Source organism: Rhipicephalus microplus, chromosome 1 (assembly GCF_043290135.1).
Source record: "Rhipicephalus microplus isolate Deutch F79 chromosome 1, USDA_Rmic, whole genome shotgun sequence".
Lineage (NCBI taxonomy): Eukaryota > Metazoa > Arthropoda > Arachnida > Ixodida > Ixodidae > Rhipicephalus > Rhipicephalus microplus.
In genome coordinates this window covers 199941532-199964229 of record NC_134700.1, presented here as the reverse complement: position 1 = coordinate 199964229, position 22698 = coordinate 199941532, and the positions used below count along the sequence as shown (strand labels likewise).

At 46.6% G+C, this 22698-nt stretch overlaps 1 protein-coding gene across 5 annotated transcripts in view; it reads left to right on the top strand.

The window, feature by feature from the left end:
* Prp40 (pre-mRNA processing factor 40) overlaps positions 1-22698 on the top strand; it is a 66981-nt gene that overhangs the window by 24706 nt on the left and 19577 nt on the right. For all 5 annotated transcript variants that reach the window (XM_075890072.1, XM_037412547.2, XM_075890058.1 and 2 more), the window contains exons 12-17: positions 2337-2487; positions 11698-11831; positions 19664-19778; positions 20551-20759; positions 21353-21409; positions 21500-21580. In XM_075890072.1, the coding sequence (XP_075746187.1) occupies positions 2337-2487; positions 11698-11831; positions 19664-19778; positions 20551-20759; positions 21353-21409; positions 21500-21580 (747 nt within the window). The remainder of the gene's footprint in view (positions 1-2336; positions 2488-11697; positions 11832-19663; positions 19779-20550; positions 20760-21352; positions 21410-21499; positions 21581-22698) is intronic.

Here is a 22698-nt window from a genome sequence, read left to right as displayed (position 1 = left end):
GCTTTGGGAGGGCGCGGCTGGGAGCTGTCTTCTTGGGTTCATCGGAAAGAGCGTTTCTCCGTGTTCAAATGTTCCGCCTCAGCCGGCTCCTTCCTTTAAGAACAAGTGCACAAAAAGCAAATACTTGAAGCTTATCTCGTTAGTTATTTGCATTCTACAGGTAATGTGGAGCCATATCAGCCACTATTGACTCCTAAATGTAAAAGCTTAGTGGCGGAAAAAATGTGTTCGAATCTTATTGTTATGGTATAAAACAAAAACTATGCACCTTGCTGTAAAACTGATTATATATTTGAAATAAGCATAAAAACGTGTGTACATTGCAAAAGTTTCTTTGCCCAAGGCTACAGATTAAGGAGGTCGACTGGTCTTTGGGACAAAATGTGAAAAAAAAAAAGTTTATTTTTTAAAACTGACATATTTGGTTTCTGCAAATATTTTTCTATCTCTCTGCAAATTTTCACACACCAGGAAGCGGTAATTTTTTTGTAGTGTCATTCTAACTGTCCAGTTTTTGGTGCTGTTAACATGCAGAACCGGCAAAAAAGTGGGGAACCGACTTCGAAGCTTCTTTATAATTTGCCGGCACGTGTGTTAGAAGCTCTGCTATGAATTTATGGGCACCTTTATGAGGATTGCAATACATGCGCACCATGATTGTTACTTTTTGAAGAAGCTGTGTGTTTTCAGTTTTTCAATTTTTCTCAAAAAAGCAAATTTGTGACTGTTCAATTTTTAGGCCTCAATATCTCTGCAGCCAGGGCAGGTACAGCAATAATTTTTTTTTTGCATTAGAAACCTGTATGTGTGTAGAATGCAAGTATGGGAGCAAAATTTTGAGCACAGGCCTTTTTAATTAATTACTTATCAAAATTGTTACACAATTTCCACTGCTTTTGGAAATGGATAGTTCATTTTGTGGTAAAATAACCAAGAAAGGCCTAAAAACAAAAACTCCTGCATACTTTCAATCTATAGTCATTAGTCTATGTTGGCATACCTTGAATATCACTTTTAATTAAGAACTTTTTTCTATGACAGCCTTAAACAATAGGGGATGAATTTAAGTTATCTCAGGAACAAGATGAGTTACAGGAATATTAATGAAATATTTGAAATCAGCAGAAAAAACTGCATAATCCTGTGCAGTTTGATCAAGATCACAGAAGAAATAAAAAAAAAAATGTCTAAGACCAGTCTGCCCCCTTAAAGAAATATTTTTTATTTGTAGCGTCTCTCCTTAAATACTGAATTTTGACCTAATTATATGTCGTACTGTTCTTGAAAGGAGATTCCATAAGTGATTCCAGAGCTGATGTCTACCGATCAAGCATCACTAAATGGGTCTAAACTCATGCTTCGTACATTGCACTTTGCTGTCTCCACAACAGTTTTGTAGACGCCATCCCTGGTGCCATATCTTTAACGGGACACCCAACAAGTGCCGTTTCAGCTGCTGAATGTTCTTGCTTCATGGCTTGAGGTGGCCACTCTCCCAAACCAGCCAGAGCAAGGCTGTGTTTGTGAGCAGAAGTCCCATTTTGGTTGGGTGGTTAATGCTGTCTGATCTCTTCGGCTGGTTATCATCATTGGCCTGTGTTGACTACAAGAGAAACATGCAACATTGCATACTATAAAGAAGATGCTGCTCAGCAGTGTCTTCTACAGAAAAAGCTGTTATGTGATCACAACAAGGGTGCCAAAGTCGTCTGCTGCCACCGCCAGTGTCTGTAACTGCTATCACGCAAAAAAGGAAGAAGAAAAAGAAGGAAATAACAACAAAAAATATGCAGGATGGAACGGGTTTCGAACCTGGGTCCCCTTCGTGGCGGCCCAGCATTCTACTGCAGAGCCATGGTGGTGCTCGAAACTTCTGTGCACAAAAACTCTATGCAAGCATTATGTAGGGAAGGAAGCGCATTAACATGTGTAATATAGTATGGTAGAAAAGTTAGATAACAGCCAGGGGTCACGCAATGTGGATTGCGTAAGAAGGCTTCACACAGTATAAGTATAAATTGCATAATGAGTGAATCGTTGAATGCTTCCAACCAGTTAAGAAAAATTTAGAAATCTCGAATTAATGCTTCCAGTTACAAAGGGCCCAGCCATAATGCTTTATCACCATCATCCACCGCATCAATTTACGGTGTAGTGGGTACCTTGAAAGCGTACTTGTATTAGTAGCCCGAAGGGCGTTTACAATGGGTTCTAAAAATGATGCTCTTCCAGCTTTTGCTGTGACTGGGCTGCGCTTTTTGCGCAGGCCTAGTGTTTATTTTCTTGTAATGTTGTCCCTGAAATGCCACTAAATGAGCTCCACTGCTTCTATGCAGGAAGAGTCCAAGACGCTGCGCAAACGCAACATGCAAGTGTTGGGCGACATCCTTGACTCGATGACGAGCATCATGCACAGTACCACATGGCAGGAGGCCCAACACCTGCTCCTTGACCACAGCATCTTTGCTGAAGATGCCGAGCTTCTCAGTGAGTGTTGCCTGTCATTTGAACTAAGATGTACTTTGTTATCTTTGCTGGTTCTCTGTAAAGTTTGCTTTCATTCTTTTCCTTATCTGTATGCCATGCTGCCTGTCCGGGAATTAGCAAACTTTAATAACAATAATAATCATAATATGCGGAATTTTTACGTCCCAAAGCCACCATATGATTATGAGAGACGCCATAGTGGAGGGCCCCGGAAATTTTGACCATCTGATGTTCTTTAACATGCACTGACATTGCGCAGTATAAGGGCCTCTACCATTTCGCCTCCATCGAAATGCGACTGCCGCGACCGAAATGGAACCTGCGACCTTTGGGTCAGCAGCCGAGCACAGTCCGTAGCCACTGTTCCAACGAGGCGGACGATTTGCAAACTTTAGACACGCGCAACACGGGACTTAGTTGCTCTGGGCCTAGAAGTGGAAAACGTGTTAATTAGTCTTGTGCGAATCGTGAAATTTAGATTCAAAGCGAATTCGAAGTGAATAATGATTTTGGTTGAATAATTTTGAATCTTATTTTGGTGGTATATGTCACGTATTATAAAGGAAAATTGGCATATTTGTCATAACTCAACTAACCTGCATATAATTTTTTAAACATTGAAACAAGGCCCGTGCGAATGCTGTTCTTTTTGGTTTTAAGGAAGTGGAAACAACTTTGAATAGTAGCAGGATTTGAATTTCAGTAGAGTGCAACTGATAACCTGTGGAATACGCAATGTTTTAAATTTTACTCTACTTAGAGCATATAAGCTGCTTTTAACAAGCTTTTAAACATAAAAAATGCTGAATTGATGTGAAGGTACCGTATTTACTCGATTCTACCGCGCCCTCGATTGTAACGCGCACCCGATTTCCACCGCGAAAAAAAAAAAAACGTAAGACGTCGATTGCAACACGCACCTATTTTTCTCGCTGGCCGGCACGATCACACCACTCGAAAAAACGACCTTTTTCGGGAGCACCTTTCATTTAAATATGAGGTACGGGCGAAGCGGTTGCCCATCTGACGTGTAACAGAGCATTGCCGTCACTGTAGTTTTACCGTGGATTGATGTCAGCACGCGAACTTGCTTCGCCCCCTACTTCTCGATCGTGGTGGTGCCAGGCATGTCGAAGTAAAGAGGCGTCTGATCGGCTTTCCCGATTTGCCCAAGCAGGTAGCCGTTGTTAGCAGGTAGCCGTTGCAAGCAGGTAAACGAGGTCGTAACGCTCGCGAAAATGGGGCAACCACCCATCTGAAGCAGCGAAGTCGTCGTAGTCCAGCTGCAGGGCGAAGTCTGCTCTCTTTGCCAGTATGACTGGGCCACTCAGTGGTATGTCTTGCGAACGCATTTCCTTTATCCAAATGAGAAGCGCTTTCTCGAGGCCAGGATACTTTGCGGGCCGCAACCTCCTTTTTTTGCTCGCAATTTCTGCCTGTGAGGCATCTTCAATAGTCCTTTTATTTTTTATTAAGGGGGGACGCGGCCCTTGAAAACTGAAAAATCGTGAAAAAGTCGGTTTTTGAAAAACCATATTTTTGGGTTGTATGTCTCATAAACTACCTATTCTGTAATTATCAGCACCTAATTCAACCGCAAAGTGCAAAAAAAATACTATTTTCGAGGCCGCCGCGGCGTCCAAAACAGGCGCAAATCCCGAAATCAAACTAAACTTCGCGCGCGTGCCATTCCCAGACCATGCGGTCGTCCCGTGCCATCTTGGTGTTGTTTTGACTGTGAATTCTTTCTCTCTTGTTCGCCGCCTTGCAAAATGCCGTCGGCAGCACAGTTGAGACGCTATTGGCGTTTTCCCGCGATGCCATGCGGAGCGCTGATTGGCTAGAGCAGCGCATTCATATCTCGCGGGAGAAAGCGTGCCCGCCATTGGCTGCTGTGCAGCAGCGGGGGCGGTCGCTCCTCTCGATGGCGCGTCCAGCGCGCTCGCTTCGTTGTTGCTCTCTGCTCCGTCCGCCTCGACAGACGTCTGCTTACGACCCGCTCTTTGCCTTGTGCTATCTTTTCGATCATTTTCTCTCGTTTTTTTTTTCTTTTTGCACTAGTTCTGTGCCTTTCGTCTTTGTTGTTGCGGGCGATGTCGGCAACGAAGCCGAAGTCAGTGCGGAAGTCCGGTGCGCGAAGGCGCGCTATGCGGCTTGTACGATCATCGAAATTCCGCTATTCTGCTGCGGGTGCCGACTGCGTAGACGCTTGCAGCGACGGAACTGTGTTGTCGGCTGTCGCCAGTCGAGAATCCGACACATCGAGTGTGGCTGGAGCCGCAAATGCACCGAGTGTTTCCGAGATCGCCGGGCTCGACACGTGCTCCGGATCGATGCCATCCAGTGTGACACCGAGTGCTTCTGATATCGCCGGACCCAGCACTTTGTCTGAATCGGTGCCATCGAGCGTGACACCAAGTGCTTCTGGTATCGCCGGACCCAGCACTTCGTCTGAATCGGTGCCGCCATCGAGCGTGAGTGGACCGTCGCTTCATCTGCGGACGCATTTCCTAACGAAGGAAGAAATCGATGCGAATGCGAAACGCCGTGACGCTGTTCGCGCTGAACTCGAGTCTACGCCGGCGACGCAGAAGAAATTTCAACTGATGCAGCCGGCTCTTGCACCTGCAGTGACAAGTGAGGGCGAACATTTTTCGCTCGTTCAAATGAACATCTTTAACGTCGTGCTCAGCCGCACAGTGTGCAAAGAATGTTTGAAATGTGCTACGACTGTCCGAGAGAGCACCAAGCTTGGACTTGCAACAAAACTTGAAGTCGTGTGCGCCTTTTGTGGCACCGTCGATAAATTATGGACATCACCCCGCAAAAAGGACACGCAGGCCTTCGATGTAAATGTCCGCGCCATAATGGCTATAAAGCAAATAGGCAAGGGGCAAACAGCTCTTAATGACTTTTGGGCTGCCATGAACGTCTCTTACAGAGGTCTTCACCACAAGACATTTCAAAAGCACTTGAAAGAGACGTTCAGGAAGCCAGAGGCCACCGCTTTGGAGAAGTTTTATGCTGATTCTGCCACAGCAGTGATCAAAACATATAAAGAAATGGACCCCAGCTTCTGCAAGGACATCACCGTAGTGTACGATGGCACATGGCATAAGCGGGGTCACACATCACACATCGGAGTGGGATCGGTAATTGACTTCTTTACAGGTCTCATCTTGGATGCTGTAGTTCTTTCAAACCACTGCCTTGGATGCCAAACAGGGCCCAAACCTGGAGATGCAGCATACGAAAGCTGGCAGAAGCACCACATTTGCCAGAAAAACACAGACGCAAAATCGGGAAGCATGGAAGTGGAGGCAGGCTTGACTCTCTTTGGGCGGTCTGTATCCAAGCATGGCCTGCGGTACACCACTCTTGTGTCCGACGGAGACAGCCGTACCTTCGCTGCCCTCACAGAAGAGAATGTGTACGGGCTAGTGCCAATTGTAAAAGAAGAATGTCTGAACCATGTTCAGAAAAGGATTGGAAGTGCTCTTCGAAACATTGTGCAGAAAAGTGATAAGCCACTGAGTGGGAAGGGGAAGCTGACTAAAGCTCTCATTGAAAAGCTGACAGGATATTATGGTTGGGCCCTGAGAAACAATTCAACTGACCTAACAGCCATGCAGCGTGCAGTGATGGCAACATATCACCACGTCACATCGACTGACCAGGACCCTCACCATGAACTTTGCCCAGAGGGGGCTCAATCGTGGTGCCGCCATAGAGCTGCAGAGGCAAAGCGTGAGCCACAGCCAAAACATAAACACAGCCTACCGGACTATGTCGCTGCAGCTATGCTGCCCATCTACGAAAGACTGTCACAAAAGTCGCTTCTTCAGCGCTGCCTGGGAGCGAAGACGCAAAATGCATCAGAATCATTCCACTCCATTCTGTGGTCTCTGATGCCGAAGGAACAAGACTCATCCTTGATCGCGGTAGAAACAGCACTGCATGAAGCAGTGCTGCGCTACAATGCCGGCTGCTGCAAAGCAACCCAAGTGATATCAGACTCTATTGGACTTCAACCAGGTCATCTGGCCATCCAGCGAGCTCGTGAAAAAGACGCTTTACGCCTAAAAAAGAATTCTAAAAGACACCAAGAGAAGATGGAGGCCAGGCAAAAGAAGAAAAGAGTGCGCCAGGACACTTCTAGCTACTGTGCTGGAGCTTTTTGAAGAAAACGCGTGTTTTGAACTTTCTCGGCCTGTTTTCTCAGAACGGATTTTTTTGCTAGTTGTGGTGCTGAGGAAAGCAAGAACTCGAAAACCGTTTATCAGATTTGTGCGCCGTTTTTTTTATTCTGTTCCTGAATGACCTTGCAAGGGCGTAACAAGCTCCTTTTTTTGAAAATTGGTGCTGTTAATTTATAATAAACAATGAATTTTTGATGAATCTGGTCATTACTGGTTACATCAAATTCAAAGTTGCGTGAAAATTTGGGGGGGGGGGGGAATAAAAAAAAACGGCTTTGTAGCGCCCTGGGATAGCTATCAAGGAATGACCACAATGAATTTCAGCTTTCTACTATGTCCTGGGATTTCTCACGACTCTTCCTCAGGCACACATGTGAAGCACCCAGTTAAACCTCAATAACTCTGGAACTAAAAAACACAGCTTTGTGAAACTTAGCAGTTGTGCTAGTTTTATTGTAGTGAACAACCCCTGAAAGTTTCATCCAGATATCTTAAAAAATAAAAAAGTTTGGTCTCCAGGGTAGCCTCCCCCCTTAAGTAGATAGCATCGTTCTCGGTATGCCATACTTTTTCGTGTTTTTTGGCTGAGGCAAGAGTCTGGCATTCACTTCCTGCAGGATGTCAGCTTTCTCTTGAAGTGTTCTGGCATGCTGTTTGCTGCGGGCACACGCCATCAAGTCGCAGCAGCAGAATCATGACAGACAGAAGCTACTCTCGGCGCTACCGCAGCAAACGTTAGCCGAGGCCTAACACCAACACAAAGAATCGCGACAGACGGAAGCTACTCCCGGCGCTAACAACCGAGGCGTATGACGCATGCCTGAGACGGAGACTGCAGAAATAAAGGCTGGGCGATGCATCCGATTTGCTGTGTGCTGGTCATGCCATGTGTCGCTTAACAGCAACAGCTATGCAGGATTTGCAAATACTTCGTGATCTGTGCTTGAAAAAAACAAATCTTGGAGGTTACGTAGGACGTAGAGGAGGCAGCCGTCGAGAGAGAGAGAGAAATTTGGGGGGGGGGGGAGTTGTGAAGAGTAAGAGGCTCTATTTTCTGCACTCTGACCTCCACACTAGCTTCTGTCTCCGTTTTTCTCTCCGCTCTCTGTCAACGCTGCCTCGTAACTCTGCAGCCACCTTATCTAGTGACTAGCCAAGTTGCCGGCGCGGTTGCGCGTAGTTCGAATTATTCGTCGCGGAACTTAGTTGGTTCAAATTAGGCGCTTTTTATTCATAGGCTTGTATGGAGCTTGGCCGGACCATAATGTACAGTTCGAATTATTATAAATTCGAAATATTGAAGTTCAAATTAATGAGCTTTCACTGTATTCAGGTGCACTGAGTGCCTCTAATGAAACAGTGCATGAATGCTGGTTGCATTGAATAGAACTGCTCTTGTGTAACACACATGAATTTGTGCGCGGAAACTGTGTATGTAGCCTACCATTCAAGCCATCAGTAAGCTGGGCACAACACAGTGGGCAAAACAATGACATGGAATGTGTACTGAAGGTAGAGTAGTCACATTATTATGCCTCTCCTTGTGCCTCACAAAATTCTTCTGTCTATTGATAGACAGAAAAAGGAATAGAGAAACAGTGTTGGTTCAATGTACACTCATTAAATGGACCTGAAGGGGCCAGCAAAGAATGCTCTGTTTAAGAGGAGTTTCGTTTTTTGAGAGATGAACAGGGGTGCAGAATATGAAAATGAGACCAATATTGTCATAAGCACTCGTTTCATTTAAGGGGGGATGCTACACCTTCCAAAAACTCTTTTATTTTTGCGAGTACCTCAGTCAAATTTGGAGAGCCTATGTAGATTTTACTGCTGATTTCAAAAATCTAATTCTTTTTTTGCTGTGACAATTAGTTTTAAAGATATAATGAACTGCGACTTTTTCAATTAAGGCCTAATTAGCTAATTAACTGTAACTTGGATATTGATGTGCAACCTATAGAACCAATTCGGTATGTTCACAGTGTGCAATAAAGTATGAATCATTGTTCTGGGCTATTTCGAAGCAAAGTTGTGGGATGTTGAATATGACATGAAAAATTTCCCCATCTACACTTGAAACAAAAGATCCATTTAGAGAATTTTCTCCAAAAATTATTACAATAAAACTTACTTTACGACACATCCCCTGCATTTATCTTCGAAACAAAAAAGAAATCGTAATGATAACCCAGATAGAACAAGAGATATTGCTCCGGCATAATGGGAAGCACATGAAAATTGTCGTTTTGAGAAATTGAGAAAAAACGTGGGCACACATTTTTATTGCAGAAGATGCAACAAGACAACCTCAAAACGCACCAGAAGCATAGTCTGAATGCATTCTGTGCTCATGCCTCCTCTTCACTAGCTTCCGGAGTTCCAATGAGGCTGTTCTTTTCTTGTTGGAGACAATGCTGCGACGGTGGTCTTTTTCTCTCGCTCTCCTGGCACCAGTACTTGTCGCATTCATGTCCATTTCACCTAAGATTGCCGTTGCAGAATTCAAATTGCCCGTGTTGAAGCGCAGCACTGCTTCTGCAACAGCTGCTTCAACAGCGAACAGGGACGCATGGTGCTCCTTGGGGGCCAAACTTCAGATTACCGATTGTAGGCTCTCGTTGGAGTTCTGCGTTTTGCCGCGTTCGCACCTCTGAAGCAGGGCTCTTTCCGAAAGCCGGGTATAAACCGGTAGTAATGCCTCTGCCATGTCTTTCGGTAGATTGTAGGCATGCCTGGGGTCGGGCTCACCCTTTGCTTTTGCGGCATTGTGCCGACACCATGAAGTTTCACCAGCTGGGCACAGACTGTGGTCCGAGCATTCATCAGTGGAGGTGACGTGGCGGTATGTGGCCATCACAGCCTTTTGCATCTCGCCCACGTCACCTTCATGCGATTTCAGAGCCCGGCCATAATATGTGCTCAGCCTGGTGATCAGCTCACCTGTGAGCCAGCCTTTCCCACCAAGGCCTCTTTTCCCATTGCACTTTTGTTTCTGCACCAGGTTTCTCAATGCGGTGCCCATCCGTTTCTGTACATGATTAATACAGTCTTCCTTCTGCACGTCAATGTAACCATACACCTTGGCGTCTTGTATGGCGCAAAATGTCCTAGAGTCTCCATCAGACAGCATAGTTGTGTAGCGCAGGCCATGGCGTTCAAGCGACCTCTGAAATAGAATTAGAGCCGCCTCCACTTCCATTTGCCCCGCTTTGCTGTTCGTATTTTTTTGGCATTTGTGGTTAGCCTTCCATTCTTGATAGCCCTCACTACTAGGCTTTGGGCCCACCTCGCAGCCTAGGCAAAAGTTGGAAAGAACGACGTAGTCCAACACGTAGCCACTAAATAATTCGATAACTGTGCCCACGCCGATGTGGGAAGAATGGCCTCGCGTCTTCCACATGCCGTCGTAGCTAACGGCAACATTGCCCCGGTGGCCGAAGCACAAGTCATCATAAATTGTTCTAACCTTTTCCGCACATTCGCTCATAGCGGACTCAGCCGCTCGCGTTGCAGCGGGTGCCAGCGTGTTCTTCAAATGCCGCTGAAACGTCTTGTGGTGCATACCGCGGTGTGAGATGCCCATTGTTGCGAAAATATCGTTCATTTTCGTTTGGCCGTTGCTGGTAGCCACCATCGCCCTCGAAGCGAGAAGATTTACTTCAAACGGATTGCTCGTTTTCGTGCCGTTCGCGCAGGGCGAAGTCCATTCATTCGCGATCTCACCGCACCTTTCACACTGCACTAGCACTTTCACGGCAAGTCCGTAGTCCCGATCCCCTCTGACGATCGTAGCCGGTCCGTGGCAGGCTTTGCAACACAAGGCACCCATTATCGCGTTTAGGATATCTAGATGCATAAGCAGATAAGGAGCAGCGTGGTCCGAGTCCTGTGCGGTTGCCTCGCTACAACTCACGGTGAAAAAGTCAATTTTCCGTGCAGTTGCTGGCGCCGATGAAAGCCGGTCGAGCGTCGCTTTCTCCCGGGCATGATTTTCTTCAACTTCGGCGTTTGTCACCACCTTGGCGTCGATTCGTAGTCATCCGGAGTTCGCTTCACCGTCATCGTCGTCGGAGGCAACGCGCTCGGTCGCACCATCGCTGAACGGCCGCGGAGCGTCGACACATCGTTCGTCGGAGTCAACCAAGGGCTCTGATGACTTCGTAGACTTTCTCCCACGACCTTTGCGTTTCCTGCGACCAAATGCGTGCACGGTCCGATACTTTTTTGCGTTTCCAGGCATGGCGATACGATCAGAAGCTTCAGAGTGCTCTGCCGATTTCGAGGCGTCACAGTGGTAACCCTTTCAAAATGGCGTCGGGTCGCGTATGCAGGCGCAAGCCGCGAGCTTCCAGCCAACCGGAAAGCGCCATTTCAGTCACGTGCGCCGTTTAGCCAATGGCAGTGAGCGCGGCTCTTCGTCTTTGAGGCCCCGTTTTTCGAGCCGGGGAAACGCTCAATGTTGCTTACTGAATAAAAAAAACAGCTGAAAACGCGTTCTTTCAAACAAGACCAAAATGGCGCCGATCGAGCGCGTAGTTCCCGCGTATCGTAGAGCCGAAACCTGCGCTATTCGCCCTCAATTTAAAGGGCAGGACGCCCGTTTTCGGTTTTTTAAAGTTGAATAACGATAAAAGTTGATGGTATTTGGCTATGAAATTTTGTAAATAGGTGCGCAATGATGTCGGGAACGCGAAAAGAAGGTCCGCGAAAACTCGATTTTTTGGCTGATTTTCGGTCCCGAAGTGCCGCGTCTCCCCTTAAGCAGCAGTTCTGTTTAAGCGATTTGCGTTTACTGAGCCTACTGTACTTGGCAGTGAGTCGTTAAAAGCAGCGCTGTTCATTAATTTCATGGAATGTGCACAAAATTTTGACAGTGACGGTGGAAAGGAACTCCGTATGCTGTCACAATTCAAATTACCTTGTTGCTGTAGTATCTCCACTTTGCTGCTTTTTTTTGCAACTGTATGGAACTGCACTTTGACAGAGCTTCATGTGAACCCCATTTACGCAGACATGGACAAGGAGGACGCGTTAATCATCTTTGAGGACCACATTCGAACGCTGGAGCAGGAAGAGGAAGAAGACAAAGAGCGTGCAAGAAGACGGCTCAAGCGTCAGCAGCGCAAGAACCGTGAGGCCTTTTTGGTAGGCATTGGCCCAAGCACAACCTCCTGTTGTTACTGAGATGCATGCTCTCAAACAAGGTCTTTTTTTGGGGGCTGCTACCACCCGCCTTTTCTAGAGCCCTAGCTAACAAAAAGCTACTTGATGGTCTCTCATAATTTTAGTAATTAGCCATCAAGTCAGGAAACAGTCTAATGTTAATTTTGCATGCATCTGAGTGCCCCTAGGCACTAGAAGTATTGCAAGGTAGCTTGAAGAGAATGTTTTTAGATTTAAACAGACACATTCACTCTTCACATAGGTGTTACTGATTCACACAAAATTTCTGTTCCACTGAAGAAAAAAAAAAAGAGAAGAAAGCCAGAGGACATTTAACCTTCACCTTAAATAGAAGGATTGGGCCCCATGCACATCACCTTCTCAATTGCTAACCTGGCTTCGATTCTTAGTGGATGCCTGAACCATGCTGCGAGGAAACAAATGTCTGTGCGTGTAACACTGGTTGTTTCAAACTATCCTAGAATACCTACTGCGCTGAGAATTGTGTAGTGTTTTGGGACGATTACAAAACTTGGGAAATGAAACGTGTGACAATACAGTCGATCCCGAATATATCAAACTCGGATATATTTACTTATTGGCTATATCGAACAATTGAGAAATTCCCTTAAATTTCTCATGCAAAAGTATGGGATCGGTGTGCCTGTGCGTGGAACTCTCACACTGTGAGACACCCGATATATCGAACACTGCGCTATGCCAAACCCCAAAAAGTACATTTTTCTTAGCAAATATTAATAAATTTTCGGCAGCGTTCGAACAAATTTCGATCCTTTTTCATGGGCAAATGACGAAAAAGTGTTGTTATTTCATTGCACTGATCTGGTTCGTTACGCGACACTTGCGAGTGCACCGCTATGTGAGATGTGCGATCTGCAGGTCTTAATGCACGGGCGTAGTGTTTTTTAAAGAGACTGATTGCCGAGGACACCATAGTGAGAATGCGAAGTGACTCGGCGATCTCGTTGCAATGTTCGCATTCCCTTCCTTGCTTGTTAGCGCACAACGGCATACGAGTTTGAAAAGCGTGGCCTTTGAGATGTGCAATTTTGTGACGTATTTTTGGTGCTTTCAGTTTTGAAATGCACGTCTCGGAGACTACGCTCTTTCTGGCTTTTCGCATCAAAGCAGCTGAAAACAGCAACTGCCAGGTACAAAGGCACAAGTGACATCGATGTCGCCAACATGTCGACTGTGGAAACTCGATGTTGTATGTTTTCTTATGCGCTTTCTCGCCTCGTTCCTGATAAATCCTCATTTTGGAGTTGAAGTGAACGTTGACCCACACGTAGCGATAAAAATTATCACTGGTGCTTGAAGGGACGTCAAGTAAAGCACCGTCGCAAACTTCTTTGTGGGCCAGGTGACGACTTCGGGTGCATCATGACCTCTGGCGTATGGTGCCTCAGTGAATCCTGCGACTTATCAGCGTTTTTGGGCACCATCTCGGATAGAGAGTGTCTTATCAGTGCAGATGATGACGTAGCTGTTTCTGACTGCATCGATGCTCAGATCGTGGCTGCCGTTGCCAGTGCTGCAATCGTACCCCTGGGTTATGAATATGCCATCGCCGCCGCCGCTAACCAAGCTTTTGCCGAGTTACTAAGCTTGCATTGCTGTTCTGCGTCAATCAATGCTGTTGAGGCTGAAAGAGCTGAATTTGCTTATTTGAAAAGCTTCAATGATATTGAGGATGACTGGAACTTGATGGCATGCAAGAAGTGAGACAAGTTTACGGTCTATTTTTATGCGAAATAAAGTACGGTAACTCGCAGTTCACACCTTGTTCTTCATTATACTGTGAGCGAATCATTATTTTCGCGCTTGAATGATTTCCGAGGCCTGAAATGCATTAGTTTAGGCCTTAAATACGCATATCTTGTAGTTCGAATCATTGATATATCAAACTAATCCGCGATTATTTTCGAGTTCGATATATTTGGGATCGACTGTATTACATGCTCTAAGGACACTCCTCTCCCTAGATGACATTTATATAGTGTTTTTTTTCGAAGCAGTTTCAAGCAGTGGTTTGGCTCTGTAGTAGAACATCTGCTTGCCATGCAGAAAGCCTGGGTTTGATTCTCACTCGTACCAAAGGTTTTTAATATTTATTTTATTTGAAATTTAAATTTTTTGCTCACAGGCAAAGCCTACTATCACTCATAACCAGTGATGCTGACGCAAACACTCGAATTTCAGTGAAATGAGCTCTTAACGCTATTGCATTAAAAGAATGGAAATGTGTTAATATTGATACAAAACAGCCGCTAAGCACGGCTGCATGAAAGAGGAGGACGAAGTCAGTTTTCGTTGGATGCTGGTCTGGCGCCATCTTGCTCGTCGAGTTCTGTGCGCTGTAAATAGATCATTAAAGGAGTTACCCGTAACATTATTGGTGGAGGTGGACGACCCCCGTACCTCGATGGAGACGCGCAGCGGTCGCACCATCGGTGACCTTTCGACTGCTTCGACTGCTGGTACTTCCTCTACGCCGCCCTCATCAGTCCAAGCCACCACCTACGTCACACTCCCGCACCTACGGGATCCCGGCACTTTCTCCGGTGATGGTACGATCGATCTCGACACTTGGCTGAAGCGGTACGAGCGCGTCAGTGCAACTCACCGCTGGGATCCCACGCTCATGCTCGCCAACGTGCTTTTCTACCTGGATGGCACTCCCCGAACATGGTTTGAAAGCCACGAAGCCGACATAACGAGCTGGGATCTCTTCAAAGAAAAGATACGTGACCTGTTTGGCGATTCATCTGGTCGTCAGCTCGCCGCGAAGAAGACTCTTGCCACACGGGCCCAGTCTTCTACCGAATCCTACGTCTCCTACATTCTTGACGTTTTGGCCCTTTGTTCCAAGGCCGACCAGTCCATGTCGGAAGACGAAAAGGTTAACCACGTCTTGAAAGGCATTGCCGACGATGCTTTCAACCTGCTGGTTTCTAACGTCTCGAGCATCGACACCATCCTTAAAAAATGCCGACGTCTCGAACAAGCTAAAGCCCGCCGTGTAGCCCAAAACATTGTGCGCCTTCCGAACACAGCGACCACTTCTTTGTGTGACGACGCCTTCCACCAGGCCCCTCTATGTGACAACCTCACACGCATCATTCGTCGAGAGGTCGAGGCAGCACAACCGGTAGCCACGCCACTACCGACGCCTGCGCCTTCCCCAACCACGATTTCTTTGATACAAGCCGTCGTTCGTCAAGAGCTATCAAATGTCGGCCTACATCCTGTTCCTGCCGTATACTCTGCTGCGCCTTCTTTTCGTCCCGCTTCTGCTCCTCGCATACAATGCAATCCGTCCGAATGGCGTACCCTTGATGACAGGCCCATATGTTTCAGCTGTCGACGCGTTGGTCATATCGCACGTCACTGCCGCAGCCGCTGGGCTCCACTGTCCCATTATGCACCTCAGTATCACACCACTTCTGCTCGCCAGTCGTCTCCATCACTTTCTCCATCAACGCCGACCACATTTTCCGCTCCTACAGCACCTCTGAGCAGACCTCGCTACGACCGGGCACCGTCCCCTGCTCGTCGTCAGTCCCGGTCGCCCCCACAACACCGTGCTGCCTCCCCGACCTATTGCAGCATCTCCGACCGGAAAACTAGGCCGTGCAGCTTCTGGAGGTGGAGCTGCGTTGACGACCTTCGTAAGAAATCCTTGATTAACGTTAACAACGAACCGCAACCTTTTGGACGTTACTGTCGACAATGTTCGTGTCAGTGCATTGATAGATACTGGCGCGCATGTGTCCATTATGAGTGCTAACCTTCACCGCCGACTTAGAAAAGTTGTCACGCCCGCCCTCAACCGAGCTGTACGAGTCGCCGACGGAGGAACTGCCGCAATTCTTGGCATGTGCTCTGCGCGAGTGTCTATTGGGGAGAGAAGCACTGTCGTTCTTTTTGCCGTTATCGAACATTGCCCTCATGAACTCATTCTCGGTATGGATTTTCTAGCCACGCACTCTGCCCTCATAGACTGTTCAGCTGGCTCTCTCTATCTCGATTTACCCCTCCTTTCCAACCCGCCTAGCCCACCGCAAACCAGCCTCTGCTGCATTGATTTCACGCGCCTCCCTCCTAACTCTGTTACACATGTCGACTTATCCTCCACGCCGCCAGTACCTGATGGTGATTACATAGTGGCCCCGATTCCTGCAGTGATGCTTACGCATGGGTTTGCTGTGCCGCATATGATTCTGACGATTAAGAGAAACTGCACCTTCCTTCCACTGGTCAACTTTTCACTCATCACCCAAGTTCTGCCACAGGGTATCTCCCTGGCCAAAATTACTGCTCTCCAAGATGACCATGTCGAGCCCTTCAGAGTTGACGATTGCTGCAGCTCAGTCAGTGGTTCCACTCCATCACGTTCTTGGGGCGCCGACATCGAGCGAATGGTGTCATCGGACCTCACTTCTGAGCAAGCTGCAGTGCTTTGCCACGTTCTTGAGGGCTATCGTAGCATTTTCGACTTTGCCAGCAACTCTTTAGGCCAAACGACCATTGTCACCCATCGCATAAATACTGGCCATGCAACCCCCATTCACCAACGCCCCTACCGTGTGTCTGCGTCGGAGCGTGCAATATTACAACATGAAGTCGGCAAAATGCTTGTGAAAAACATTATTGAGCCTTCATGCAGCCCCTGGGCTTCTCCAGTCGTCCTTGTTAAAAAGAAAAATGGAACATGGCGCTTTTGTGTCGATTACCGTCACCTTAACAAAATTACCAAAAAAGACGTTTATCCTTTACCTCGCATCGACGACGCCCTCGACTGCCTGCACGGTGCCACTTATTTTACAACTATTGACCTTCGATCAGGGTACTGGCAGATAGCCGTCGACGAGATGGACTGCGAGAAGACCGCATTCATCACTCCTGATGGTCTTTATCAGTTTAAGGTGATGCCCTTTGGACTCTGCAATGCACCAGCCACATTTGAAAGAATGATGGATTCATTGCTCCAAGGTTTGAAATGGTCCACCTGCTTGTGTTACCTTGACGATGTTATTGTCTTTTCGCCCACATTCGACTCGCATCTTGATCGTTTGTCAGCTATTCTGGACGTTTTTCGTCGAGCCGGACTCCAGCTTAACGCCTCCAAGTGCCGCTTCGCTCGTCAAATTTCCGTGCTCGGTCACCTTGTCGATGCCCAAGGCGTGCGTCCAGACCCAGAGAAAATTCGCGCAGTCACGAACTTTCCCGTTCCGAAGACCACAAAGGATGTCCGCAGTTTTGTGGGGTTGTGCTCATATTTCAGACGCTTTGTTAAGGACTTTGCGACCATTGCACGCCCACTCATAGACCTCTTGAAGAAAGACGCCTCGTTTACCTGGGCCCATGACCAAGCATCGTCGTTTTCGCAACTTACGACACTGCTTACAATGCCACCAATCTTGGCTCACTTTGATCCATTAGCCCCAACCGAGGTTCACACGGACGCCAGTGGACATGGCATAGGAGCTGTGCTATTGCAGCAACAACGCGGACACGACCGTGTTATAGCCTACGCAAGTCGACTGCTATCTCCAGCCGAGCGCAACTATTTTATCACGGAGCGCGAGTGCTTCGCCCTTGTATGGGCAGTCGCCAAGTTTCGCCCATACCTGTACGGGCGCTCATTCCGTGTTGTCACGGATCATCACGCGCTCTGCTGGCTAGCCTCCCTGAAGGACCCCACGGGACGTCTCGCTCGTTGGGCTCTACGCCTTCAAGAGTACACGCTCTCTGTAATGTACAAAACAGGGCGATTACATCAGGATGCGGATTGTTTATCCCGCTACCCTGTTGACGAAGCAACCGATACCGACGCTATCACGGACGTTTTTTCCGTGTCGCAGCTGTTAAACATTGGCGAAAAGCAACGTCGGGATGCTTCTTTACGAGCCATCATTGACAAACTGGAGTCAATGCCTCGCGACCCGTCCCTACGAATGTTTTTGATGAAAGACGGGATCCTATATTGCCGAAACCTTGAATCCTTCGGATCAGACACACTTCCTGTCATCCCAGCGCACCTGCGTTCCACTGTCCTGCATCAACTTCATGACGCTCCCATGACGGGCCATTTGGGCGTTTCTCGCACGTATGATCGGGTACGACGTCGGTTTTTTTGGCCTGGACTTGCCCGCTCTGTTCGACGCTATGTCGCCGCTTGTGAGCTCTGTCAGCGTCGCAAAACGCCGTCTGCCCTCCCAGCCGGCTACCTTCAGCCGATCGTCGTTCCCAATGAGCCCTTCTTTCGAGTTGGTCTCGACCTGTTGGGCCCTTTTCCACTCTCCACAGCCGGAAATAAATTGATTGCTGTTGCCACGGACTATGCGACGCGGTACGCAATCACACGAGCACTCCCAACTAGCGGCACTACCAACGTTGCGGACGTTCTGCTGTACGACATAATATTAGTGCACGGTGCTCCCCGTCAACTTCTCACCGACTGTGGCCGCACGTTCTTATCAGCTCTCGTTCATAAAATCCTGAGGTCTTGCCATACCAAGCACAAGTTTACTACTTCGTACCATCCCCAGTCAAATGGCCTCACGGAGCGTCTTAACAGGACCCTAACCGATATGCTTGCCAAATACGTTGGGCCAGACCACCATGATTGGGACATTCATTTGCCATATGTGACGTTCGCCTACAATTCATCTCGTCACAACACTGCCAGATATTCGCCCTTCTATCTACTATATGGCCGGGACCTAACTTTACCTTTAGACACGTTACTACCTGCGGCCACTGAATATGCTGGGGAAGCCATTGCCCGCGCCGACCACGCGCGCCAAGTCGCCCGTAATTGTCTACAGGCTTCACAGGCGCGCCAACGACAGCTCTACAATTCTCACCATAGGGACGTGCACTTTTCTCCGGGTTCTCTCGTGCTCCTCTGGTCACCTACTCGGCGTGTGGGACTGTCTGGAAAACTGTTGTCGCCCTACACTGGACCATTCTGTATCGTTCGCCAAGTGACAGACGTCACGTACGAGATTGTTCCAACCGATCCAACAAAGTAATCGTCAGCTCCGAGTGACACCGTTCATGTGGCTTGGCTAAAGCCCTATTACCCCCCTTCGACATCATCTGCATAAATTTAGCACCGGGACGGTGCTTCTACCGCCGGGGGTTATGATACAAAACAGCCGCTAAACACGGCTGCATGAAAGAGGAGGACGAAGTCAGTTTTCGTTGGATGCTGGTCTGGCGCCATCTTGCTCGTCGAGTTCTGTGCGCTGTAAATAGATCACTAAACAAGTTACTCGTAACATTATTAACACAATGACACAGTTACCAAGCTTGATGGAGTCTTGCTGTCTTTCTGTTTGTGGTAGTGCTAAAATGAGCGCACTAGAACCTGCTCACTAAAGCATTTATGAAACTACCTGTCACAGCTGAACAGTTGTCTTCAGATCCACGCACGTGTGCTGGCTGAAATGGGCAGTGCCATTGGTGCATATCTATTTCAGGCGCACAGAAGCACAAACAATAGCACTCATTCAGACATTTTTCTCACCCCAAAGAGATGAAATTTCATGCCATAACATGCCTACAGTACCTTTTGCCTTCAATTGGTAGAGCTGGGTAACTGTGGAAACAGTGTCAAAATATGACCGGTAACTGGATTGCTCAAACACGCATATGCCTGCTTATGAAGTGTCGTCTGATGAGAATGGTGGTTGGTGGGTCAAGACTGTAGAGCAAAGCCCTGGACATTGCATTATTATTCTTGACTTGGTATGTCGCTGTTTTTCCCGCCTCATTTTTGCCAGGCACTGCTGAACGAGCTGCACGAGAAGGGAAAGCTAACATCCATGTCTCTATGGGTAGAGCTCTATCCAGTCATTCGCGCTGATGTTCGATTTACCAATATGCTCGGCCAGCCAGGTAAGTCTGTGGCTTCCTCTTCGCGTCACATTGTTCTATGTTACATCTCTATCTGAAGTCGTTGATTTGAATGAAGTAGTTTCAGATTGACAGAAGTTTCATTGCTATGTAGTAACACTGGTCATGCTAAGTTAGAAAGCTGCTTTGAAAAGTTATGTTTGCCTGCTGTTGTACTGGCACAGTTCAGATGCAGCACATATCTTTATTTTGTGACTATATGTACTGATATAGGAGATAGAGTCACCATACAGTTGTACTGTGTACGTTTTGTTCTAAAGTGTTTTCTTGATAGGTAATGTGCAATTTACTTTTTGGGGCCGAAAATGGAAAATGGTTTTCCTTGATTGGCATGAGCATTTCAATTTTTGCGCTAAAGTAAATGTGAACTGTGTCACCCTCAGTTGGTTCTTAACTAAATTTTATTGGCTAATGAGAAAAATGACAATTTGCTCTTACATGAAAAACATATATATAAGACTCTTAAGTTGACTGGAGGCACAATGTGGACACATGCTGTAGGCTGTCTGCTAACGAACTTGGCACGTGCAGCTCTTCGCCAAACGTGCAGTTTGCAAAGCGTGGCTTAACCTTCAAGGTTGGGTGGCAGGATTTGGACATCATCTATTAGTGCTTTAGCTTTAACTATAGCATTCTCATGTTCATGCAATATTATTTAGAATCTCTCCTGAAGAAACTGGATCATGGCACAGCAAAAATGTTTAGCAGTGCTTGCTGCAATGTGTTTTACACTACGATCTATATGCTTTTCCAGGATCTACACCACTGGATCTGTTCAAGTTTTTTGTGGAAGACCTTAAGGACAGATTCCACGGTGAAAAGAAAATCATCAAGGAGATTTTGCGAGAGAAGAACTTTATGGTAGAAGTGAACACAGTGTACGATGACTTTGTCACTGTGATCAGTGAAGATAAACGGTCAGCCACCTTGGATGCTGGCAACGTGAAGCTCACCTTTAATAGCGTAAGGCCTGCCACATTAAAGTTTTTGCTGTTTATTCTTTTGACAGTAACTTGTAATGAATGTGGCATATATAGTACTAGCACTGATATTAACTGCATAAACTTGTGGCTTTTACTCTTGTCCACATGTCTACTTCAATAAATTATCACTGGGAATCAAGAAACGTTCCTCTGACTGATGCCAGGAGTTTTACTGAATGTAAAGCAGCCAGTAGTAAAAAATGCATATTTTTTCTTGTTTCAGCACACTGAAGTACCAGATACGTCCACTTATTTCACATTAATGCCTAATTGGCCAACAAAGCTTAAAGTTTGTCTTTTCTCGTATCACTGCAGTTTATATTTCGCACTTTGCTATTGCTGTATAAGTATATACATTCAATATTATGCCATAAGTGGTTAACAGGTGACAGCCTCAACCAGAGACTTTTCAACGCCACTTCCACTTGAGACTTTCTACGAAGTCCATGTGCAAGGCTTTCATGGAGTATGTCAAAGTTGAGTCTTATGGAGCTAGGCATGTTGCAAGAGGCACTTTATACAGCGGTCCTACATATTGCGTTTCTCGACGTCTTATTACTCGTGTACTTCCAGCTTTTGGAGAAGGCAGCGGCAAGAGAGAAGGAGCGACTCAAGGAGGAAGCCCGCAAGGTCTGTTGGTTATTTATCGCATTTGTTTTGGTGTTTGTTGCCCTTGCTTTTGCGTTTACGCAGTTGGTGCTCTTGCTTTGATTTCTGCAGCAACGCAAGCTGGAGAATGCATTCCGGGCCATGTTGAAAGGCGCCATGCCATCGATTGACAGTGGCTCCTCCTGGGACCAGGTCAGTCTTCCATTTGCACTGGCTTCTTTCTAGATATTTACTCTGTCTTTCTGGGCTTGGCACTCTACAATCTCTCTTGAGCTTTGTTCCTGAAAGACACGAAGAAGATCGCTCATGCATGTTCAGCAGGATTGTTGCCAGGGAGCTTATATAGGTGATAAAATCTCGATTGATTGATTGGTTCATTAATTATTTTAAGTTCTCATTATTACATGAAAATGGGCAACGCTGGTTAAGCTGATAGCCACCGTCTAGTAGCACGGTTTGAATAAATATCAAATATCTGTCCTTCCAAATTGAAGCTTTTTCTAGGAAAGTAGTTCTTCCACATTTTTTTCTAGGCATGTGCCTCAGTGACATTATGATTATCTAATAGTGGGAGCGAAAATACCGTATTTACGCGATTGTATGTTGACCCATTTTGTCGCAATGCGAAATTCAATGTTTAGGGTTCGAGCTAGCATGGAAAACTAGTTTTGGTTGTGGTGTCTCACTAAAAATAATCCCCCCATTTTTTTCTTTGCAAAGCTAGCTTTTTCTGTGCAGCTTTGAAGCACTGCCGTGAAGCCATCTTGGCACACTGAAATTTGACTTTTTTAGAACAGAAACGAACATTTTAATAAAAAGCGCCCGTGCTCTTTGTTTTTTAAGGGGGTCAACCAACATTCAGTTCGACTTACATTTATGTAAATATGGTGATCGCTGGTCAGTTACACAGTCTCAAGTCTTTAGCCGAAACATGGCTTATATATATTTTTCTCACGAGTTGCTTCACTCCATTGCTATAAATGCTGCCTTAAAATAGCTGATAAAAGGAAAATACACATGCTAGTGCACATCTTGTCACTGTGAAGTTGCACCATGCTTCAGTCTAACACAATAGAATATTGTCATGGCTGAACGTGACTTGCTCTCCCAGCTTTCGGCTAGTTTCTTAGTTATTGCGCAGATTGCACAGGTGACTACTACAGACTTCTGCACTCATTCACCTGCATCTTTGGGCTGTTATCAAGGTGCACACGTGAATGCATTTGTGAATGCGTGAAAACATGGCATATATGCCTCTGATTTCTCAAGAAATGCATTTAAACTGCTGTGTTTTGTTTCTACTAAACAGT